At 34.5% G+C, this 18679-nt stretch overlaps 1 protein-coding gene across 1 annotated transcript in view; it reads left to right on the forward strand.

Annotated features, from left to right (window-relative positions):
• The window catches only part of sntg2 (syntrophin, gamma 2), a 166213-nt gene that overhangs the window by 31870 nt on the left and 115664 nt on the right, over positions 1-18679 (forward strand). The window contains exon 6 of the mRNA XM_088623452.1: positions 360-401. Within this exon, the coding sequence (XP_088479578.1) occupies positions 360-401 (42 nt within the window). The remainder of the gene's footprint in view (positions 1-359; positions 402-18679) is intronic.

Below are 18679 nucleotides of genomic sequence, written 5' to 3' on the forward strand. Positions count from 1 at the left end.
GATCCCTTTTTTCTTTATTTTCCTTACATTATACTGAAATCAAAATTAATTATACTGGGACAGAGATGTAGTAATGTCAGTCTTTTTTCAATTTTATCAAATGAAAATCTTAATAGTGGAAGCTTACCCTTTGGGACCTTCTAGCCATAAACTTGAAGTTCTGATAGAATCACTCAAAGGTGATTTATAAGGCAATTGTAAGTTCTAATGGGCTGTGTGGCCTGTCCAATTTTATGATGAGATACTCCAGAGCTGGGATTACAATAAAATTAAAATAAATTATCCAATTACAGAATCATACATTTACATGTATTTGCATTAATTTCTTCAAATACTGTACATGTTTTATTTTTCTCTAGGTCAATGGTATTAATGTTGAAAATGCTACTCATGAAGAAGTTGTGAGTATATTTTAAATATGTTTTTTCTTCTTATGTCAGTATGTTCTTGTCACGATAAAAATTCTCCAGCCTCTTAAATTTCTCCAGGCACTTAGAATACTACAACCACAAAACATTCTCCAGCCTCTAAATTTTCTCTCATCACAAAGAATACTGCAGTCATTAAAAATCTCCAGCCTCTAAAATTTCTCCAGACACTAAGAATACTACATTCCAGAAGTTTTGGAAGACCACCAAAACTTCTCTCCAGAAATGGCCCACAGGTACAAGATAGTGGCAGATAGACAGCACCGCCCCTTTCCCCGTCTATGCAGAGGTAAATTTGTCTGTCTTTCGTCGAAAAATCTCCCACTACGACAACCCCCCAACAAACCCGGACCCTGGTACACCAGACCTTTCTGGGTCATTTCCCAGGTTACCCCTGTTTCTTACCTCCTGGCCCTTCCGCCTACCCTCAAGATCCATCCTACAATCCATGTCTCCCTCCTCAAGCCCTTCCGTAGGGTTAGGCCCCGACTTTCACAGTTAACAGTTAAGATTCTGGATTCTCGCTGCCATCATGTCTCAATACAATATCTGGTAGATTGGGAAGGCTAAGGAACCCAAAGAGAGATCCTTGGTTTCTGAAAAGGACATCCTAGATCATAGCCTAATCATTGACTTCCACCGGACTTTTCCTTAATCGTCCACGTAGTACATTGGGAACCGCCCGTGAAGGGGGGTACTGTCATGGTTCCACCTTCCCCCAAGGAGACGCCACCGTTAATTAGACTCAGCTTCCATTAATCAATGCTAATTGGCTCCTATTTACCACTAACAGCATCACCTGGACTGACTATCCTATCCCACACTACAGTGTTTAAGGACTGCTTACTGTACCTGTTCCAGTTTGCTTGGCATTGGGTCTACGAGCAGAATTTTTTAAACTCCTATCAGCCCAGCGCTACTTAACTTGTTCCTCCTGATCTCCCGGCTTTGTGACCAGTTCTCCTTCTTAGACTGGAGTTTTGGATTTGACTTGCCGGATAAGTACACCTGCCTTACTACTTCTCTCCTAGGATTTCGCATAGGGTCCAAAACCTACCTGGTTCACTTCGTAACAGGTCAAGTATGGAAAGGCCAGATACACAATGTTTTGGTAACAAGATATATACATACAAGTGAAGATGCTTTGGTGTTTATTGTGATCACTAATGCACTAACCCTGGAGCATAACACACATATTGTGATTTAAGTTATCTTAGAGGAAAAGTCACCTTGTAAATGTTTTAGTATTTTAGTACTGTCAACCAATGCATAAGTAGATGTAATTTCTTATCATTTATGCTTCCTTGTAAAATTAATTATTTGTATATAATATATAATGAAATTATAGCAGACCTTAAGTGAAGCTCAGCACTTCACCATCTGGCCATTCAGAGTTCAGGGCTCTCAAGAAAAGCATCAATTTTATACTGATAGTGCTCACAGCTGACACGTTATTTTTATTGATATTCTGTATTAACACAAGTAGAGCATTTAAAACTGGTAACCCTACCTTCCTAAAACAGAACTGGTGTTTGTGTATATATTGAGTTTACTGAAATTGGTATGTTTAAAATTAGGATAGCTTATTAAGATTAGAATACAGTATATTTGTGATATCTTTTAGATTTGTACAATATAGTACAAGTACCCTACCTGTACTATATTGTATCTATACATATGTATTGTATAGTACTTCATTTTATTTCCTCCAAAAATATCTGGTCAATTGCTTAAGATACATTTTGATGCACTAACAATTACTGAATAACAAGAGCAAGACATATGGAGTATAACTATGAGCTCACAGTTTAGTACAGTGAAAAGCTTTGGGACTGTGAAGTGAAATTTGTTTTGTTCTTTTTGTTTACTATTGTTAAGATAAAATGATGTACAATATAGCATATTCAGGGTTTATAAGTATATTGTTTGTGCATATATGTTAAACCATGTTAGAAAAATAATTTTGTTTGTTTTGAAATATATAAAATGCAGATTAGAACATTTTCGGAAACAAAGAAAACTGTTTGAAAAATCAAGAAACTATTGTAGCTTTTGTTTTATAAGATAATTTATGTAAGTACATATATCAAGGAGAAGTGATTACATTATATGGTCTTCCTATATGATTTAACTATTGCCGAAGACCATTTTAAAAATAACTTTATAAGTTTTTTTTAGAACTTTCATAATAAGACTAGAGATAGACAATTTTCATTTTGTTTTAGGAATCATAGACATAAAGTATTAGCAGGAATAATGAATTATGCAGGCTGGAACTGTTTTGAATCCTGCAGTGTTGTCTGTGGCTTTCTGAAATTTGAAATATGTTAGTTAGAACCAAGCAGAACAGATTACTGAAGACAGAATTCACCATGTATAGTTATGTGGGTGGATATAAGTACATTTTTACAAAAGTAAAGTGCAATGTTTTTGTAATAGTAGACAGACATGCAACAGCTTTTAAGAAAAAAAGTAACTTTGTCACCTATTATGATGGTTGTCTAACCTTTCTCAATTACAATCTGTGTGTTCCCAAAAGCAAAGGACACTTAAATATGGAACAATGTGGCATCAGTGATGAGATGAAACACTGTCTTAAAATGCAACTGATTTATTTTGTATAAACATAATCAACAAAATGTGAAGTCTAAGTCTGAATAATACGTATGCTAAACTAAGTTTGATTCACTACATACTGTACCAAGTTTAAGGAAATACAGTACTTAAATGAGGCTTACTAATTAACTGTATAAATCTAAATGGAAATTAAAAAGATATAATGCAAAACGAATAGCCTTAGTAGTTTTTCCCTTTTCCACATGAAACCTATTTACTTTGAAAACAAAATTATATTTTTTTGAAAATCCTAGAAGAAATATAATATATATTATTGACCTTTTAGTTGATGAGAACTTAATATTTGTACATTGTCTGCCGCAAGATAAAAAGCAGCAAACCACAAATAATAAGTAAAATATTGCCAAAAGTACACTTATTGTATTCTACTGAAATAACAACTCAGTTCTAGAACTGGAATAGGTATAAAAAACTGTGATATCAGATATTGAAATGTATATACCTACTGTGTATCTTAACAAAGGTGAGGCAGAATAAATATGTATTAGTAAATTAAGAGAAAATAATAATACTGTAACATGACATTTAAATTATTCTTTCTGAACACTTCAGATCAAATCATATTAATCTAAATTGCATTAACTTGTATGCATTTTATTTTCATGTAACTCTGCATCAATTTTGGAAATCTCGAATATTAAAGGCTGGCTTTTTACCTTATATTGTTCTTAAATAACTGATTTTCTATTCAAAATCTGTGTCAGGTACATACAGATGCAGACATCTTATTTGTGTATACATTTGAATTTATCTGATATATTTTAATCGTACAGTATGTCTAAATTTAGTTACTATGGTCTTTTTACACACAAGGACTTCCTCACCAAGCAAGCAAAGTATGTACTGTAGTTATTAATTTGGTGAATGAATAAAAACTACATTTACCGATGACCACTTAGTTTAAAGATTTCCATGAATATCCACAGATATCCATACTGTACATCAACTACAGTATTAGTGTAATTTATGTAGGCTGTCTTCAACTAGATGCAATTATTAACCCCACTGGTTTTGCAATTGGTCATTGAAAATATATTAAATTAGATTAAAATGTTTTGAGTAACACATACTGTACCTGGACAATATAATGGCATATAACAATGTTAACAATTGCAGTAGTTTTGATTAGTTTATAGTAATTCTATGAAATGTATTGTTTTCTGAAAATTTCCATGAAACCAGGCATAAAACCAAGGTCTGATATAAACTCCATTCATGCCATGCCACTGGCAATTGGTCACACCAATTTACAATTGGTTAATTTACAGTTGCTGTTACTAAGGGGTATGTCCATTTATTCAACCCATTTTTCTAGGATTTAATTTGCACATTTGTTTTTCACTTGTAGCCCGTGTAATGATGTGTAAATTAAAGACAAATACATTCTAATTTAATGTACTGTATCTTGATTTTAGGCTGTTGTGCTACAAAATGTGTTACTTTGGAAAACGAGTGTAGAGTTTCTATAGGGACTGTAAAAATCAACTGTTTTTGTATTTTTATTGTAAATAAAATACAAAAAACAGATAATGTTTTATTTTGTTCATAGAAATAAAATTGTACTGACAATTTATTATCTTTCACTATTGTGAAGGATAGTAGAGATAAGGAGTGAATATCACTGGAGGGCTTCAACAGTCCAAACCTACCCCTGCTAGACCATCTATGCTACTGTAACAGGGAAGCCAAATAAGGAATGTAAAGACAAGTGAGAGAACGATATGGAGACACTCCCAAAACAGGAAAGGTTTCTCATGAGGAAATTAAGGAATTGGCTGCATCTGTAGACACAGTTTCTTATAAAAAACATTCAGAGTAGACAGGGGTTGTCTACTCAGATCCTCCAAAATCTCTTGGATGGTGTCATTGTATATCTGAGAGTGAGATGATTGGTGAATGATTTAGAGGAAAATATTCTGGGTTGGACAAAAAAAACAAAATATTATTACTTACCATATCAGAGTAACAGACTGGATTGTTGCTACACTAGCCCACCAGTAAAGAGAAGATGTTTATTTAATGGCTTGGCCTAAATGGGATCAACTGGGTTCTTTTCCACTGCTATGGGTATGGTTAAAGAACTACAGTAGAATTTATCCGGGCAAGCATAGGGAAAGTAGAACAACATTTAGGTTATAACAGGTAGTATAAGGAGGGAAAGTATAACAACAAAATCCCCTATGAAGACATTATTTTATGTGTAGGTTTTCCTGCTACATTATCAACTTAACAGGAATCTGTGACAGCCATCTAGTTATGTTTGTGGTTACAAGAACCCACAAAGCAATTCCACACTTGATGGCCCTATAAAAATGTTCATTTATTCAGAGGTATCAATGCAGAAACACACCCAATGACAGCACCAGGCAATTTATATTTCCAAGATTTTATGTGTGTGGGATGATATAACTATTATGAAATATAAGGGAAACAGTGAGCAACACTTAAAAACATTTAGAATGTCCTTATAGTCATGTATTATGGCCAGAACAAATGAGTTTAATCCAATTAAAACTCCAGGTAAGATTCAAAATTAATCCATAAAGGTAATTGCAAAGAAAGAGAAAGCTCTCCAAATCAAAATGTGTCAGGACTAGCACTGGCAAAAAAAAAAACCCAGAAAACAATTGCAGTCTCTGTAAGAGAACCAGTCCTTGAAAACAAAACAAGCCAACACAAAAATAAACTTTGACACAGAGTACAGAAAACAACTATTACAATTGCAAAAACCTAACAGGAACACTTAGAGAGAAAGATATAATCAAATCCCAACATTTTCATATAGGTACTATATTTTCCCTAATACACTTAGGTAATCTTTTCCTTTTGTTTATTCATGTCTTGCTTCTATGCAACCAGCCCACCTTTTGTGTTTTGCAGGTTCCCTTGTCTTTCCTGTATTAATTCCCTGTTTCATCTATCGTCTTGCAAACTATCCTCTGATCGACTTTTCATCTTGTCTGTTCACGCTGTCTTGTCTCCCCTATGAATTTCCTATTTAACCTGCCTTTGTGTCTCTGTGTCTGCACTGCTCTACTTGTTCTCCAAACCAATCTCTTTAACTTGCACACTGAAGTGTTCCCAATTACCTTCTACAAATTAATTATCTGGGCAAACTGAGCCTTATGTTCATCCATCCTTACTTAATTACCAATTATCACTTAGCAAAATATAGTAGGAATCCTGAAAACTCATACCTACAGTAGCTATAATTAATTATGATAAAGAAAATACATGTACAATAAGGAATCACCAGACAACAAGTGGATATATCACTAAGTGGCTAAAATGTGGGCTTTAAATGTCACACCACTGACACTGGAAGCCACAGTGGTTGTCAGCAAGGCTTCACTACAACTTTGGCATCCTACTGTAGCAATAAGGCACTAACTGATCTTAGAATTAAGTGTTTGGAAAGATTATAATCTTGCTCTCTTGTCTTGAATTGAAAAAAAACCCTGAAAGTCCATTACTCTTGACTCAGTTTCTTAGTACAATGTGGCTGAGTTATGAATCTGATAAGCAAGATATCCTTACTCTCTAACACAAACCAGACCACCACAAATTGAGCTCATCCTGACACCTTCAGTGATAGAGTGCCAACATCAATACTTCTTAAGTAAGAGAGAGGCACATCTGGATTCACACCCCAGCTAGATATAATCTGTCATAAACCCACTGTCTGAACTACACTGGCAAACACATTTAAAAGTAAAATGTCCTAAAATATTCAGGCTGAGACTATCTACAGTAAATGAAGATTTTTCCCAATACTTTTGTTTGTGATGACCACCCAATTGCAATTTCCTCTTACAGTTACACCTAATAAATTCCATGAAGTTAAATAACGTTAACATTCTAACATTTTTTAAAATGAAATCTCATTTGTGGTGGGTGCCCAAATTCTGAGACTGTGGGCATGTTCCATTGGAAGCTGATTTCAACATGACGCACAGAACTCTCCCTATTTCTGTGTGAAGGGGACTTCAGAGCTAATGACGGAATATTGGAAGAGCTTTCATATAGATCCAACTCTTCATCTCCCCTCAGGGACTGCCTGGCCAGATATTCTCAATTCTGATGAGTATTCAATGGTAACATTTTGAGAATTAATATTTCATTATAGTTTAGTATATATTTGATAAAGATTAATTCAGGAAAGTCAAAATGCTAATGACATTTATCCAACTATTATTTCAAGTATTTTTTGTAACCTCTGAACATTTGATCATCCATTCGTGTGTACCACAACTGATTGATTTACTGTATATATGTACTTGCATAAGTTTATTTGGTACATTTTGTTATAGTATTGATACATTTAAATATTGTACTATTGTACCAATATTGTACTAAATTGGTGTGTATACATCACTATTTTGGTTAGCTGATTCCTAGTAGTCAGAAGCAACTCTTTGATTTAACTGTTTCAATTTCTAGTTGTGTTATCAAATTCAAAGCATCAAATCACTGTAGTAGCCTAAATTCTGGCCTTTGACCTCTGAATTTGTGAAGTTGCTTTTTATCATGGATAAAACTGTGCTGGCTTAATCTCTTTCATAATATTAACACAAAAAAGTAGCAAAATATTTCTTCAGAGAGACAGCAGCAAATAAATTAATAATAAACAAAACATACAGTAAGATAAGACATGTAAAATGGTAATTTTTAAAATTAACAAATGACTTTTAGGGTAGTGAAATGTAGAATTATTATTTAGATAAGAGATATGTGTAGCTATAGGGGCATATGACGTTATGGATAAATGCAGTGCATACAGATGCAGCCATTCAAAATGCGCGGTACAAACCCGCGGTATGGTAACCTACCCACAAGCCACCACAACCACCCACAAGGTAAGTGATTGGCTGGTCAAAATGACCGACAGGGGCACTCGTGGTGCATTGGTTGGTAGTGAAAAGATTTAATCATTTAATGTCTTTACTGTGCACATTTTAATCCGCTTAGTTTTGAATATTTATATGGAATTTTACCACTTAAGGGAAATTTTAGTAGCTGAGCATAAAAAGAAGAGGAGCATAATGCATCTGAAGGTCATAAACGATATTAATTTAGGAACATAAACATTACTGTATGTATGTAAACTGTACTCTGTATGGCTGGTCTTGGTAGTTTAAAGAAAAAATACACACCAGTCTTCCATTTCTCCCTAAACATTTTAAGCATGAAAGTTTTATGAAACGGTACCCAAATATGCGATTGCTGTATAGAATTAATTTTAATTAAAAAAATTAAGCTGTTTACATCTTCCGCCTGAGACCAGTCACCCGTTGCTACCCAACGCAGAAACACAGCCACTAACTAGCAAAGAGAGGACATTAGCTAGCCAATATGATAAAGAAATAAATGATTATTTTGTTTATTTCTTTCGCACATTTATTTGAACATTTCCATCGATTGTACAAGCACTTGGAAACTGTCAAATCCCTAGTTCATCAGGCATTCTCCCGGTCTGGCGCCGGTCTGTGTCTTCTAGTATATAATGCCAGCGAACTCTTGTTTTTATGTCCACTATAACAGACAATCTCCTTTGCTTTTAACCGAGCGTTTAATAATTTCCTAAAATGAAAATGATTTACTTTATTTCCCTCACGAGATCAATAAAAGTATCTATCATCTGTCTAAACTATGGGACAGAATTCTGGGGTCTCCCCATACCAGAGATTATGGTAGGGCTTCAGAATGGTGATTGGCTGACACCATCTGACACCCCTCTGATTGGAGAAAAAAGACATGCTGGTTTGCTATACGTACATACTGTACCAGGAAGAGGATTTCTTTCTATTTGAAACGTGTATTTTAAAAGTTTAAGAAGTAAAAACCTTACAGCGTACACAGATTTCTAAACTGATCAGGATCGTTATCTTTGTCTTATGCATAATAATGTTCACCACTCTGTCCAGCAAATTAATAATAAACTTTATTTTATATAGCATTTTAAATGAATAAGTAATTAGATTGCTCATAAACCTAATCACTTATTCTACATAAACACAGCGTAATTGCTCTAGGCTCAGATTTCAACTATAGATCGTATTATTATAAACTTTCTTGGAAAATGTCTTTTATGTAAACCATGTTTGCTATTAATTCATTTAGGGCTAGAATATGTTCAATGTCTTCCAATCGAGTCGAGTTGACATTAGAAGCTTGCCACGCCTGGACTGTTACACCAACGCATTAGCATGTTAAAGCGATTTCATTGAGGAGCCTAGCTTTCTTAACTAGTAAGTACTGTACTTCCTTGGTTTTGGAGGGGGGAGGTGTCTTTCGCTGGAAATCTCGCCCCCTTCTACTTTGAAAATACCTGTGAAACCGGTTTAATTAGTCACAGCCAGCACTCCCGCAGAGAGGGGGGTTCTACTCGTTAATGTCTAAGCCGGAACACATCATTATAACTCATTTTGTATTTCTAAAACAAAATCGTTTGCCCAGCCTAACACTATTGTTCTTATTGTTTTTATCCTGTAAAGCGCTTTGAGGAGCACAGCTTTCTCACCACTTAGATTACTTTTTGATACCATCCTTACACAAAGCAGAAACTTCTTGTATTTTCCGATGGCATACAAGTGGAAAGATTACAGATTTTAATCGTCTTTTTTCTGAACCAGGTAAAATCTGATCATGTTTCTCTATAACAATAATAAAAAACTTTATTTTACATATCACCTTTAAAAGTGGCATCTCAAAGCAATATAGTAGATGTAAACCACAGATTACAAAGTAAATACCCAGACAAACGCAAACGCGTTTTTAATAAAATGCTTTTATTCATTCAGCAGAGGGAGAGCGTAAAACCTGGGCGTAACAGCTGTTCCTTTTTCTGATCACTCGCTCTCTGGATAAACGTCTCGCCTGTCCTGTTCTTTGTTTTCCTAATTTGCTGATTATGCCTTCTGCGATCCACTCCTGCCCTCACACCTAAAGAAGACTATTTTACATTTCTTTGCACGGTCCATTGTGCAATTAACCCTTGTATGTGCTGTCCTTAAGGTAATATCACATAAAGGTGATATGTAAAATAATGTTTTTAATTATTGTTATAGAGAAACATGATCAGATTTTCCCCGGTTCAGAAAAAAAGATCTAAAGTATACTAGTTTGTCACTCTTCTCATCCCCTCTTTGCTAGATGGCTTTTGAATAGAGTCACATGAAGAGAGAGGTGAAACAGCCCTACACAGCCCTGTCACAGTACACAAATATAATTATATCTTATTAATTTCTTTAGATACACGATTCTTTTAATACAGTCTTTGCTGTGCTCTTGAGGATCCTTGTGATATTTCGAGCTCCAGTTGAATGATAAGTGTCGCAGTTTAAATAATTTTCATGGTTAGAACTTATGAAACGCTCTGTTAAAAGCAAGGGAGTTTTTGTGTCCGTTACAGTAAAAGAAAATGCCTGACAAAGTAGGGCTTGGACAGATTCCAAGTGCATTTTTGCAATTTACGTTGCATTGTGCATTGTGCTGCTGTAATACAGCTGTAATACAGTAATGATGTAATACAGTTTAAAATAATTAAACGTCTAAACAGTATCAGCTTTGGGTTTGCAAAATGGGTTGCAATTTAAAAAAAGTCAAAAACCACACTCAAAATGCAATTTAGAGCTTTCTGGCAAGAGGAGACAGCCAAATAAATAATGTAACATGCCACTGTTTGTGCATGAACAAGGTTATACTGCTATTTCCTTAGATACGCGATTTAAAAAAAACAACTTTTTTTTTTAATCCCCGGCGGAACAGGACATCCATAAGAATCAAGTAATAGGTTTATTCCATGCTGAAAAAAAGAAAGCAAACACATTCCATAAGAATCAGCGCTTTTATATATCGCCTTTACAGGATAAAAACAACAATAACAACAACAACAACAACAACAACAACAACAATATTGTATTTCATTGCACTTTGACAGATCGTCCTTAAATCAATTGTTGACTCTTCTCTCTTTTCTACTTGTTTGGCGTGACTGAGCTCCGCTCTGTACCACACACTGATCCCCCCAGAGTCTCTGCCCCGAGTTATTTGGGGTTTTTTGACAGAGGGCAAAAAACTTTCTCTCTCTCGCTTGCCCTCCCCCCTTGTGTATTGTCTGTTTTTTTTGTGCTGTCCTTTGACAAAACAGATAATGTGAATCGAAACCTGTTTTTCTAGCTTTTAAAGTTGTGCGATGTGTAAGCGGGAACACATCATTATATCTTACATATGAAAAATACATAATATAGCTCCTAAACAAACGCAAACGTGTTTTTAATAAAATGCTTTTATTCACTCATAATCTGACAATTTCAGGAAGACTAAGGAAGGACTAAGGGAATTGTCATCTGTTGTTGAAGCTCTGTGAGCTCGGTGACTTTGAGACCACTTGTTTTCCCAGGTTGTTTGAATCGCCACAATTCAAATAGAGAAAAAAGAGCTGACTGACAAGATTTAAGATGTGGCTGTCAATGCTGGATTAAAAAAAACACGTTGCCCGACGTTAGTTGCATTGCTTGAAAAATAATTTTATTTCGAGAGACTGGATAAGTAAATCAATTGTTTTTTAACTTCCTGACAAACAAGTAAGAATTTAACTATATGTTTAAACGTTTCATGATATGTCGCTGTTGTGAATGTCTGTGGAATGTATCTTATTTGCCTGTCTGTCCTGGCTGTGCTCTCTCGCCCTCCATCTCTCTCAATTCAATTCAATTCAAGGTGCTTTATTAGCATGACAGATGGGTAAAATCAGTGTTGGGTATTTACTTTGCTTTGAGATGCCACTTTTTAAGGTGATATATAAAATCAAGGCTTTAACTTGCTTTAACTCCGCAAGTCTGAGTTCTAGTGTCTGTCCTATCCGAACCCGAAAGTATTACAATATGTATCTTTATAGCAGGTGGTGTACAGCTTTTTAGTATAGATTACACTTTTTGTTAAAAAAAAAGTCATGGCTTCAGCTGGATTTGAACATTCACCATGTGACGTGGGAGTCAGGAACCTAACCCACAGCGCCACCGGCAAGGTCACTTGCAGAGTGCTGAAAAAGCCCTACAGAAACATTATCAACAGACGATATACAGCGTGTACTATTCTTGTGTTGCGGTACATGAATATAATTATATCGTTATTAATTTCTTTAGATACGCGATTCCATATTATATTCCCTTTTAATCAAATTCTAAAAGTATGCTTGTTGACTCCGGTATCATGTTAGTTAAAGACTTCGATGCTTAAAATGTTTAGGGAGAAATGGAATACTGGTGTGTATGTTTTCTTTAAAGTACCGAGACCAGCCATATACTGTATGTTTAAGTTCCAAAATTAATATCGTTTATGGCCTTCACACGCGTTACAGTATGCTCCTATTCTTTTTATGCTCAGGTACTAAGATTTCCCTTCAGTGGTAAAATTCCATATAAATATTCAATACTTAAACGGGCACAGTTAAGACATTAAATATACATATACATACTGTATACAGTACAGTTTGCATACGGTAATATGTTTATGTTCCTAAATCAATCTCTTTTATGAGCATGTGAAAGGCATAGTGAATCGATTCTCAAAAATTACTGTACTTTGCATGATTGGAAACAAATGTGTGATTGCGAAATGCTGTGGTGTTACTTTTACAAAGACGGTCAATGAAAAAAAGAATGTGGACCAGGGCAATACTTTGAGTTTACAGCTTGTCCAAGGTCATTCATTATTAATACTATTAGTAATATCTTCGTTAAAGACTTTGATGGCGACAGCTCAAACATGAGAGGTTGAGCTTTATTAGCTCCACCTTGCGGAAATTCCGGATACTATTATTTTGCTTGCGGTATTATAGGTGAATTTACAGTAACTAGCGGTATTTACCGGTAACTCGCGGTAGACTGCGTAAATATAAGCTGCGTAAAAAATAATGCGGTATAGCCCGCGTATTTTGAATGGCTAAATCTGTATTCTGTACATACAGTATATTGGAGTGGACAATTTAATGGAAGCACCTAACAAAGAATGAATCATATTTTGAAATAACTAAATAACTAAATTGCAGGGATTCCACATGTGTTTCATATCAATACCAATACCAATTACCAATATGTTTCTGTTATATAAAAGATGCCTTAAAATCAACACTTAACATGATTTCTAAAGCAAATACAGTAAGAGAGCTAACAGATTTTAAAAAGAGGTCAAGTAGTTGGTGCCTAAATTGCAGGTGGTCAGTCACAGAAATGGCAAAATTATTTAATGTGTCAAAGGGAACAGTGTCAAAAACCATGACGGTGTACACCAAACAAGGGAAAATAGCATCAAGAAAGAAGAGCAGTGGTCACAAGTTGAAGCTCACTGACAGGGATAGATGGACACTTAATATAATAGTTGATAAAAGCCACAAAATAATGGCCTGAAAAATTACATCAGAACATAACTACACCTCCACTCCCAACAAAATGAGCTGCCATTTGGAAACCACTTGTAACCAAGGCTAATGCAAAGTAATGCGTAACCAGGTGAAAGGGAAACAAAAACTGGACTGGTCATCTCTTTTTCCTACATCTGAATGGGAAAATATTTGGAGAAAAAAAAACTTCAACCCACAGAGTACAAAGTAGATTTCCACCTCCTTCATCTCTTAAGGAACTGGAGGCTTTCCTTCTTAAAGAATAGTCCAATATACCACTGGAAATAGTTCAAAACTTATATGTCTGAATTCCAAGAAGGATTGAAGTATTTCTGAAAGCAAAACGGTTGCCCAACTCATTTTTGGTTAATAAATACTCATATACAGTATTGCTTGGTGTTTCCATTATTTTGTTCACCCCCTGTATATACCAGCTCTCCTTGGCTTGAATCTAACTACTGTTAGAAAAGCTCAATATCAAATATTACCATTAAAACATTAATGATTAGCATCATCAGTATGTTGCCAATATCTGAGACTAAAATGAAAGTATTTGTGGATTGTTTTGTTGAGTGAATTTAGAGTTCAGAATTGTAATTTTTAAATAAATTATTGCTTTCTGTTAACTGAAAGCAAATAGCTTTAACTTTCCTTTAACCAGAAGCAATTGCAGAATAGCAGTTCTATAGCTTCAGGTTGTTAGATCTTGAATACTAGCAGGTTTGGACCAGCAGTGGGTGTGGAGATCTCACACAAATACTGTATGCTGATACTGAACCTTTTAAGAAGAAAATTATTGATTATTATAATAGATTCAGATATAAAGAAAAGAAAAAAAACTACTCTTATTGATTTCAATAGGCAAGATTGTTAGTTTTAAAAAATGTTTCCTTCCATTAGTTTGTCAAAAGAAGTGATATACTTAATGATTTCCTTTCCATCTATTGTATAAATATCTAATGACCCAGAGTCAGGCACCCTCAGTTTTTTCAATAATACAGGAACGTCAAAATTGCTCATCAGTTAAATTAAATGTTAGTTTGTAAACAAGAACATTTTAGGTATTGGTAATTTCACAGATTACCAGTAGAACTTTACAGTTTGGCCAACAGAAAAGTTGAATCTATTGTTGAGCAGAACATACTGTAATTATATTTAAACGTGTTTATATTTTTTTAGATTTATATAAATAAAATAAATTTAAGAGCTCTGCATTACTGTTCGTATTACTGCTTTTTTATCAACTGTAACTCTTTATATTTGATATTCTTTATTGCTTTAGACCTTGCTATTTCATTTTTGCTGTTTTTTATTTTATTTTGCAACTAGCATTACATTTTCTCTTTTTATGGTTCTTTTTCTCTTTTTATTAATTTACTTGGTACTTGCAAATTTAATTTATTCAAAGCTTTTTATATTTGTTAGCAATTAATAATGCAGTAATGGAACTTGTCATTGTGTAGAAGCATTACACTAGTAGGGCCTGACCAAATTTGAGGAGTTACTAGCAAACCAGCTTGAGTTTAGTCATGCACCACTGGCTGGTTACTGTTGCTTAGAGGAGAATAGGCGAACAGTTCAAAGGACTGTGATATTCTAATTAGTGTAATCTTTATTTTTGACTAAATGCAACGTTCATAATGCTTAAGATACCTGCAGCTAAAAATATTTCTGAGATATGGATCATTGGAAAATTGTCATAGAGAATATGCACAACTGCCTTGTGGTAAATATGTCTATGTACAGTAGTCTTGCTATAATTTCCCGGAATTTTCTTTCTTTGTACTGCGCCTAAATTACTTTATCTTTATTAAACTACAGTAAATGGCATCTACAGTAAGCTTCTTTGAATGCCTTGTAATCAATTAAATTATTAATTTATATTTAAAAATATTCTTTCATCAAACCAATATTGACAAGTGTCATTGATGGTCTCTTAGAAAAAGATTAGAGCCACAGTTTTGACCTGTGTTTTTAATGAGAAATGTGAATTTGGACATTTGCGTGATATAATGGATTCCAATTTATGTTTTTAAATTTCATGAGACCTATTGCTAAAGTTTCCATTAATGATCTAAGGATCATTTTTGCTAAAATAAGACTTTTCTCCTTGTCTGATGCTGAGAAATCATTTAATTCCTTTATTTCAATTCAGATGTTTTTCTGGTATTATTAGGTGTACCCTGTCTTATCCACATCTTGTACAGAATTCAGCTGCCAAGTTTCTAATGAAAATGAAAATTATAATGGCTTCACCGCACTGGTGTCAAATATATTCTCGTATTCTGCACCCTCCAGAGTGTATTGTCCCAATAACCTCTGTTCCTTTTCCCTTAAAGGCTCACCCTCTCCTCTTCCTCCTCTATTAAACAGGAGGAGGTGTCCTCCTCTTCCTCCTTCGCCTGCAGTGACTAGCACAACCTTTTTTGTAAGCCTGAACCATCTTCTCCAGCCTGTTTCTCCCACATACCACCTACGCGAGCACGTACTGTAGGTTGCCACAACCCATTATGGAAGTGATTTTACAAATGCTTCTTTGAGATACATACTGTATAAAGCACTTATTGAAAAGTCTCTGATTATCTAAACCAAATATATAGCTCTATAACAGTTTGCTGACAGTTCCCTGCTGTGTATCCCAAGAGTGAAGCCTGAAAGAAAAAGTTCTTTTTTTCCTTATATTGCAGCACAACTGTTGAATTTATGGCCTATTAAGAGGCACTTTCTCTATTTTTAAATCAAGACCTAAGACACATGTTATAAACCAAAGTTTTTGTTCATGTTGTTGCATTAAAATGTTATATTAAATAGTTATTTTAGCTTGTTTTTTCTCAATTTTAAAAAGTACTTTCTTTATAAAGCTCTTTGAGATGCTTTTAACATCAAATAGACTAATAAATATGCAGTGTAACAACCTTCTGTTCTTATATTGTTGTAGTTCAAAAGATAAGCAATTCTGGGTCTGCTCAGTACTGGGATGAAAGACCACCAAGAAGGATTAGGTTGTTGGTGTGTGGTGTTGGTGGACCAGGATTCTGTCTGGATCCACTGGTTTACATAATTTCCAGACCAATGCCCAAGTAAGATGAGTGTGTTGTGGGGGTTGCAATCTTTTGGATGGGATTTCAAGATGAGACCCAAATTACTTGGTTATTAAATATCCGATGGCATTGAAAGATTTAGGGCATTAATTCATGTTCAATGTTCTGGCTAAATACCACTCTGGGCCAACAGGGTATAACTAAATTACCCCTTATTAGAATTAGTGAAATATTTTTTTCATTTTACATGATCGTTTTGCAGTAGAGGTTCTGGTGTATAATAGCTATACCATGCATCACCAAGGTTGATGAATTTGGTTGTGGAGTAAGTGGAATCCTTCCTATATTTAAAGAACTTTGGCATACATTCTTTACAAAAAAAATGATACAATAAAATATACAGACATTTCATACATCAAATCATACAATCAAAATGTAGTGGCTCAACAGGTGGGTCTTGAGGAGACACCAGAGAAAAAAAACGAATAGGCAAATGTACAGTATTTAAGGTTTTAATTTTACTTCAAAATCTCTTTTCTCTACTTATCATCTCACATCCCTACAACATACTTCCCTAATATTCAGTGAAACACAGCAACACTGTATGAATATAAAAATGAATGTAAATTTTCTAGTATGGCTTCCAGCTTTCAAGTCTGTCATCTATAGGAGGTTCACGTGTTACAGTTCCATTGGCTCGCAGCCAGGGGGCACCTCAGGCACTGGTTGGTGGCCTGGCTGTAGCCAATCACCAATTGAGCAGTGCTTCAGATGTTTTGTTTTTTTCTCTAAGGAGTGCCTACTGTACCTGGTTCTTGATTTTGGCTTGTTTCTAGACTTCGGTTATGGAAGCTGCAGAAGGTCTACTCCTTTGCTTATTAGAGCTGTCTAGGCATCCTTTACAATGCTGTTCAAGGAGCTGTTTAAAAAAATACCTTAGGCATTCCTTTGAGTCTAGACATCTAACCACAGTGAGGTCCATCACTCAGCCACAATCTGCCTTCAAAATAAAAATCATTGCACAAAACAAAACTCCACTGATCTATCACTTTAATGTTTCTAATCTTCATGTACTATGCAAATTACTGCTGGAAAGATCTAGCTTTCATTAAGGTGAAAATTGATATGACTGCACTTAGTAACTATGTGAATAATAAATATTGTGATAATAAGACAGTAGGTAGCCTCTTTCTGTTGCTCATTATGTAATGTTACGTAATTAATATACTAGTAAGACATACTGTATTGCAAAGTGCAATCCTGTTAACTGCAATTGTATTTGTATGTTATTTAGATTTTGTTCTTAAATGACCTACACTTGAGGTATGGTACATTCTAACAACCAGATTGAACTTTCAAGTCTCAAATGGTTTGTAAACTCTTGTACTGTTTTAAAACACATTTTAGTAGCAGAAAGAGCCAGATTAAACTGGTAGAAAGTAACTTGTTTTAATGCACTTGAGATAAATCATTAAAAATGTTTGTGGATGTATAATGGCATACAATTTGCAATAAATTGCAAAACAACATAGAGAACATTATTACACGTACCTGTAGAAGTTCTTAATATTAAACCACAGATTCATATAACAAGAATACCTGAAGCTGAAATGACATTTTTTAATGCATTGATTGAAAAAGCAAACAAACAGATTTGGTTTTTGAAGTAGCCATATTGCCAACAAAAAATAAAATTAAACTGATTGAAAATAAAGAAATAAAATAGAAACATTTAGAAAACAAATATTTAATGCAGGGTGCTGTTTAAGTACTAGTTTGCTCCTTGTGCAAGTAAAGTATTAGATCAGAGCATGTTGATTCCAGAATCAGACTTGTGAATATTATTGTGTTCTTCTGCTATGTTTAAGTGAAAGCATTACAAGAGCTCAGGGAATAGACCAGTTAATATTGTAAACAAAATGTTGCCATCATTTATTCTAAAGAAACTCAAGTACCTTTGTAAGTAGGCTTTTAGAATAGATTACTTTGTATTGATAGCAAACCGGTCACTTTAAAGCACCAGCTGCTGAAGAGCTCAGAGAAGCTGTTAAATCGGTCCAATTGAAGCCAATAACTAGCTGATTTAGGTGATTAAGAGTTGGAATGAAAACGAGCAGGCACAGAAGCACCTTATGTTCAATATATGCTGTATATATATTTGTGAGTAAATA

The sequence above is a fragment of the Lepisosteus platostomus genome, chromosome 3, assembly GCF_059453375.1.
Source record: "Lepisosteus platostomus isolate fLepPlt1 chromosome 3, fLepPlt1.hap1, whole genome shotgun sequence".
Taxonomy (NCBI): domain Eukaryota; kingdom Metazoa; phylum Chordata; class Actinopteri; order Semionotiformes; family Lepisosteidae; genus Lepisosteus; species Lepisosteus platostomus.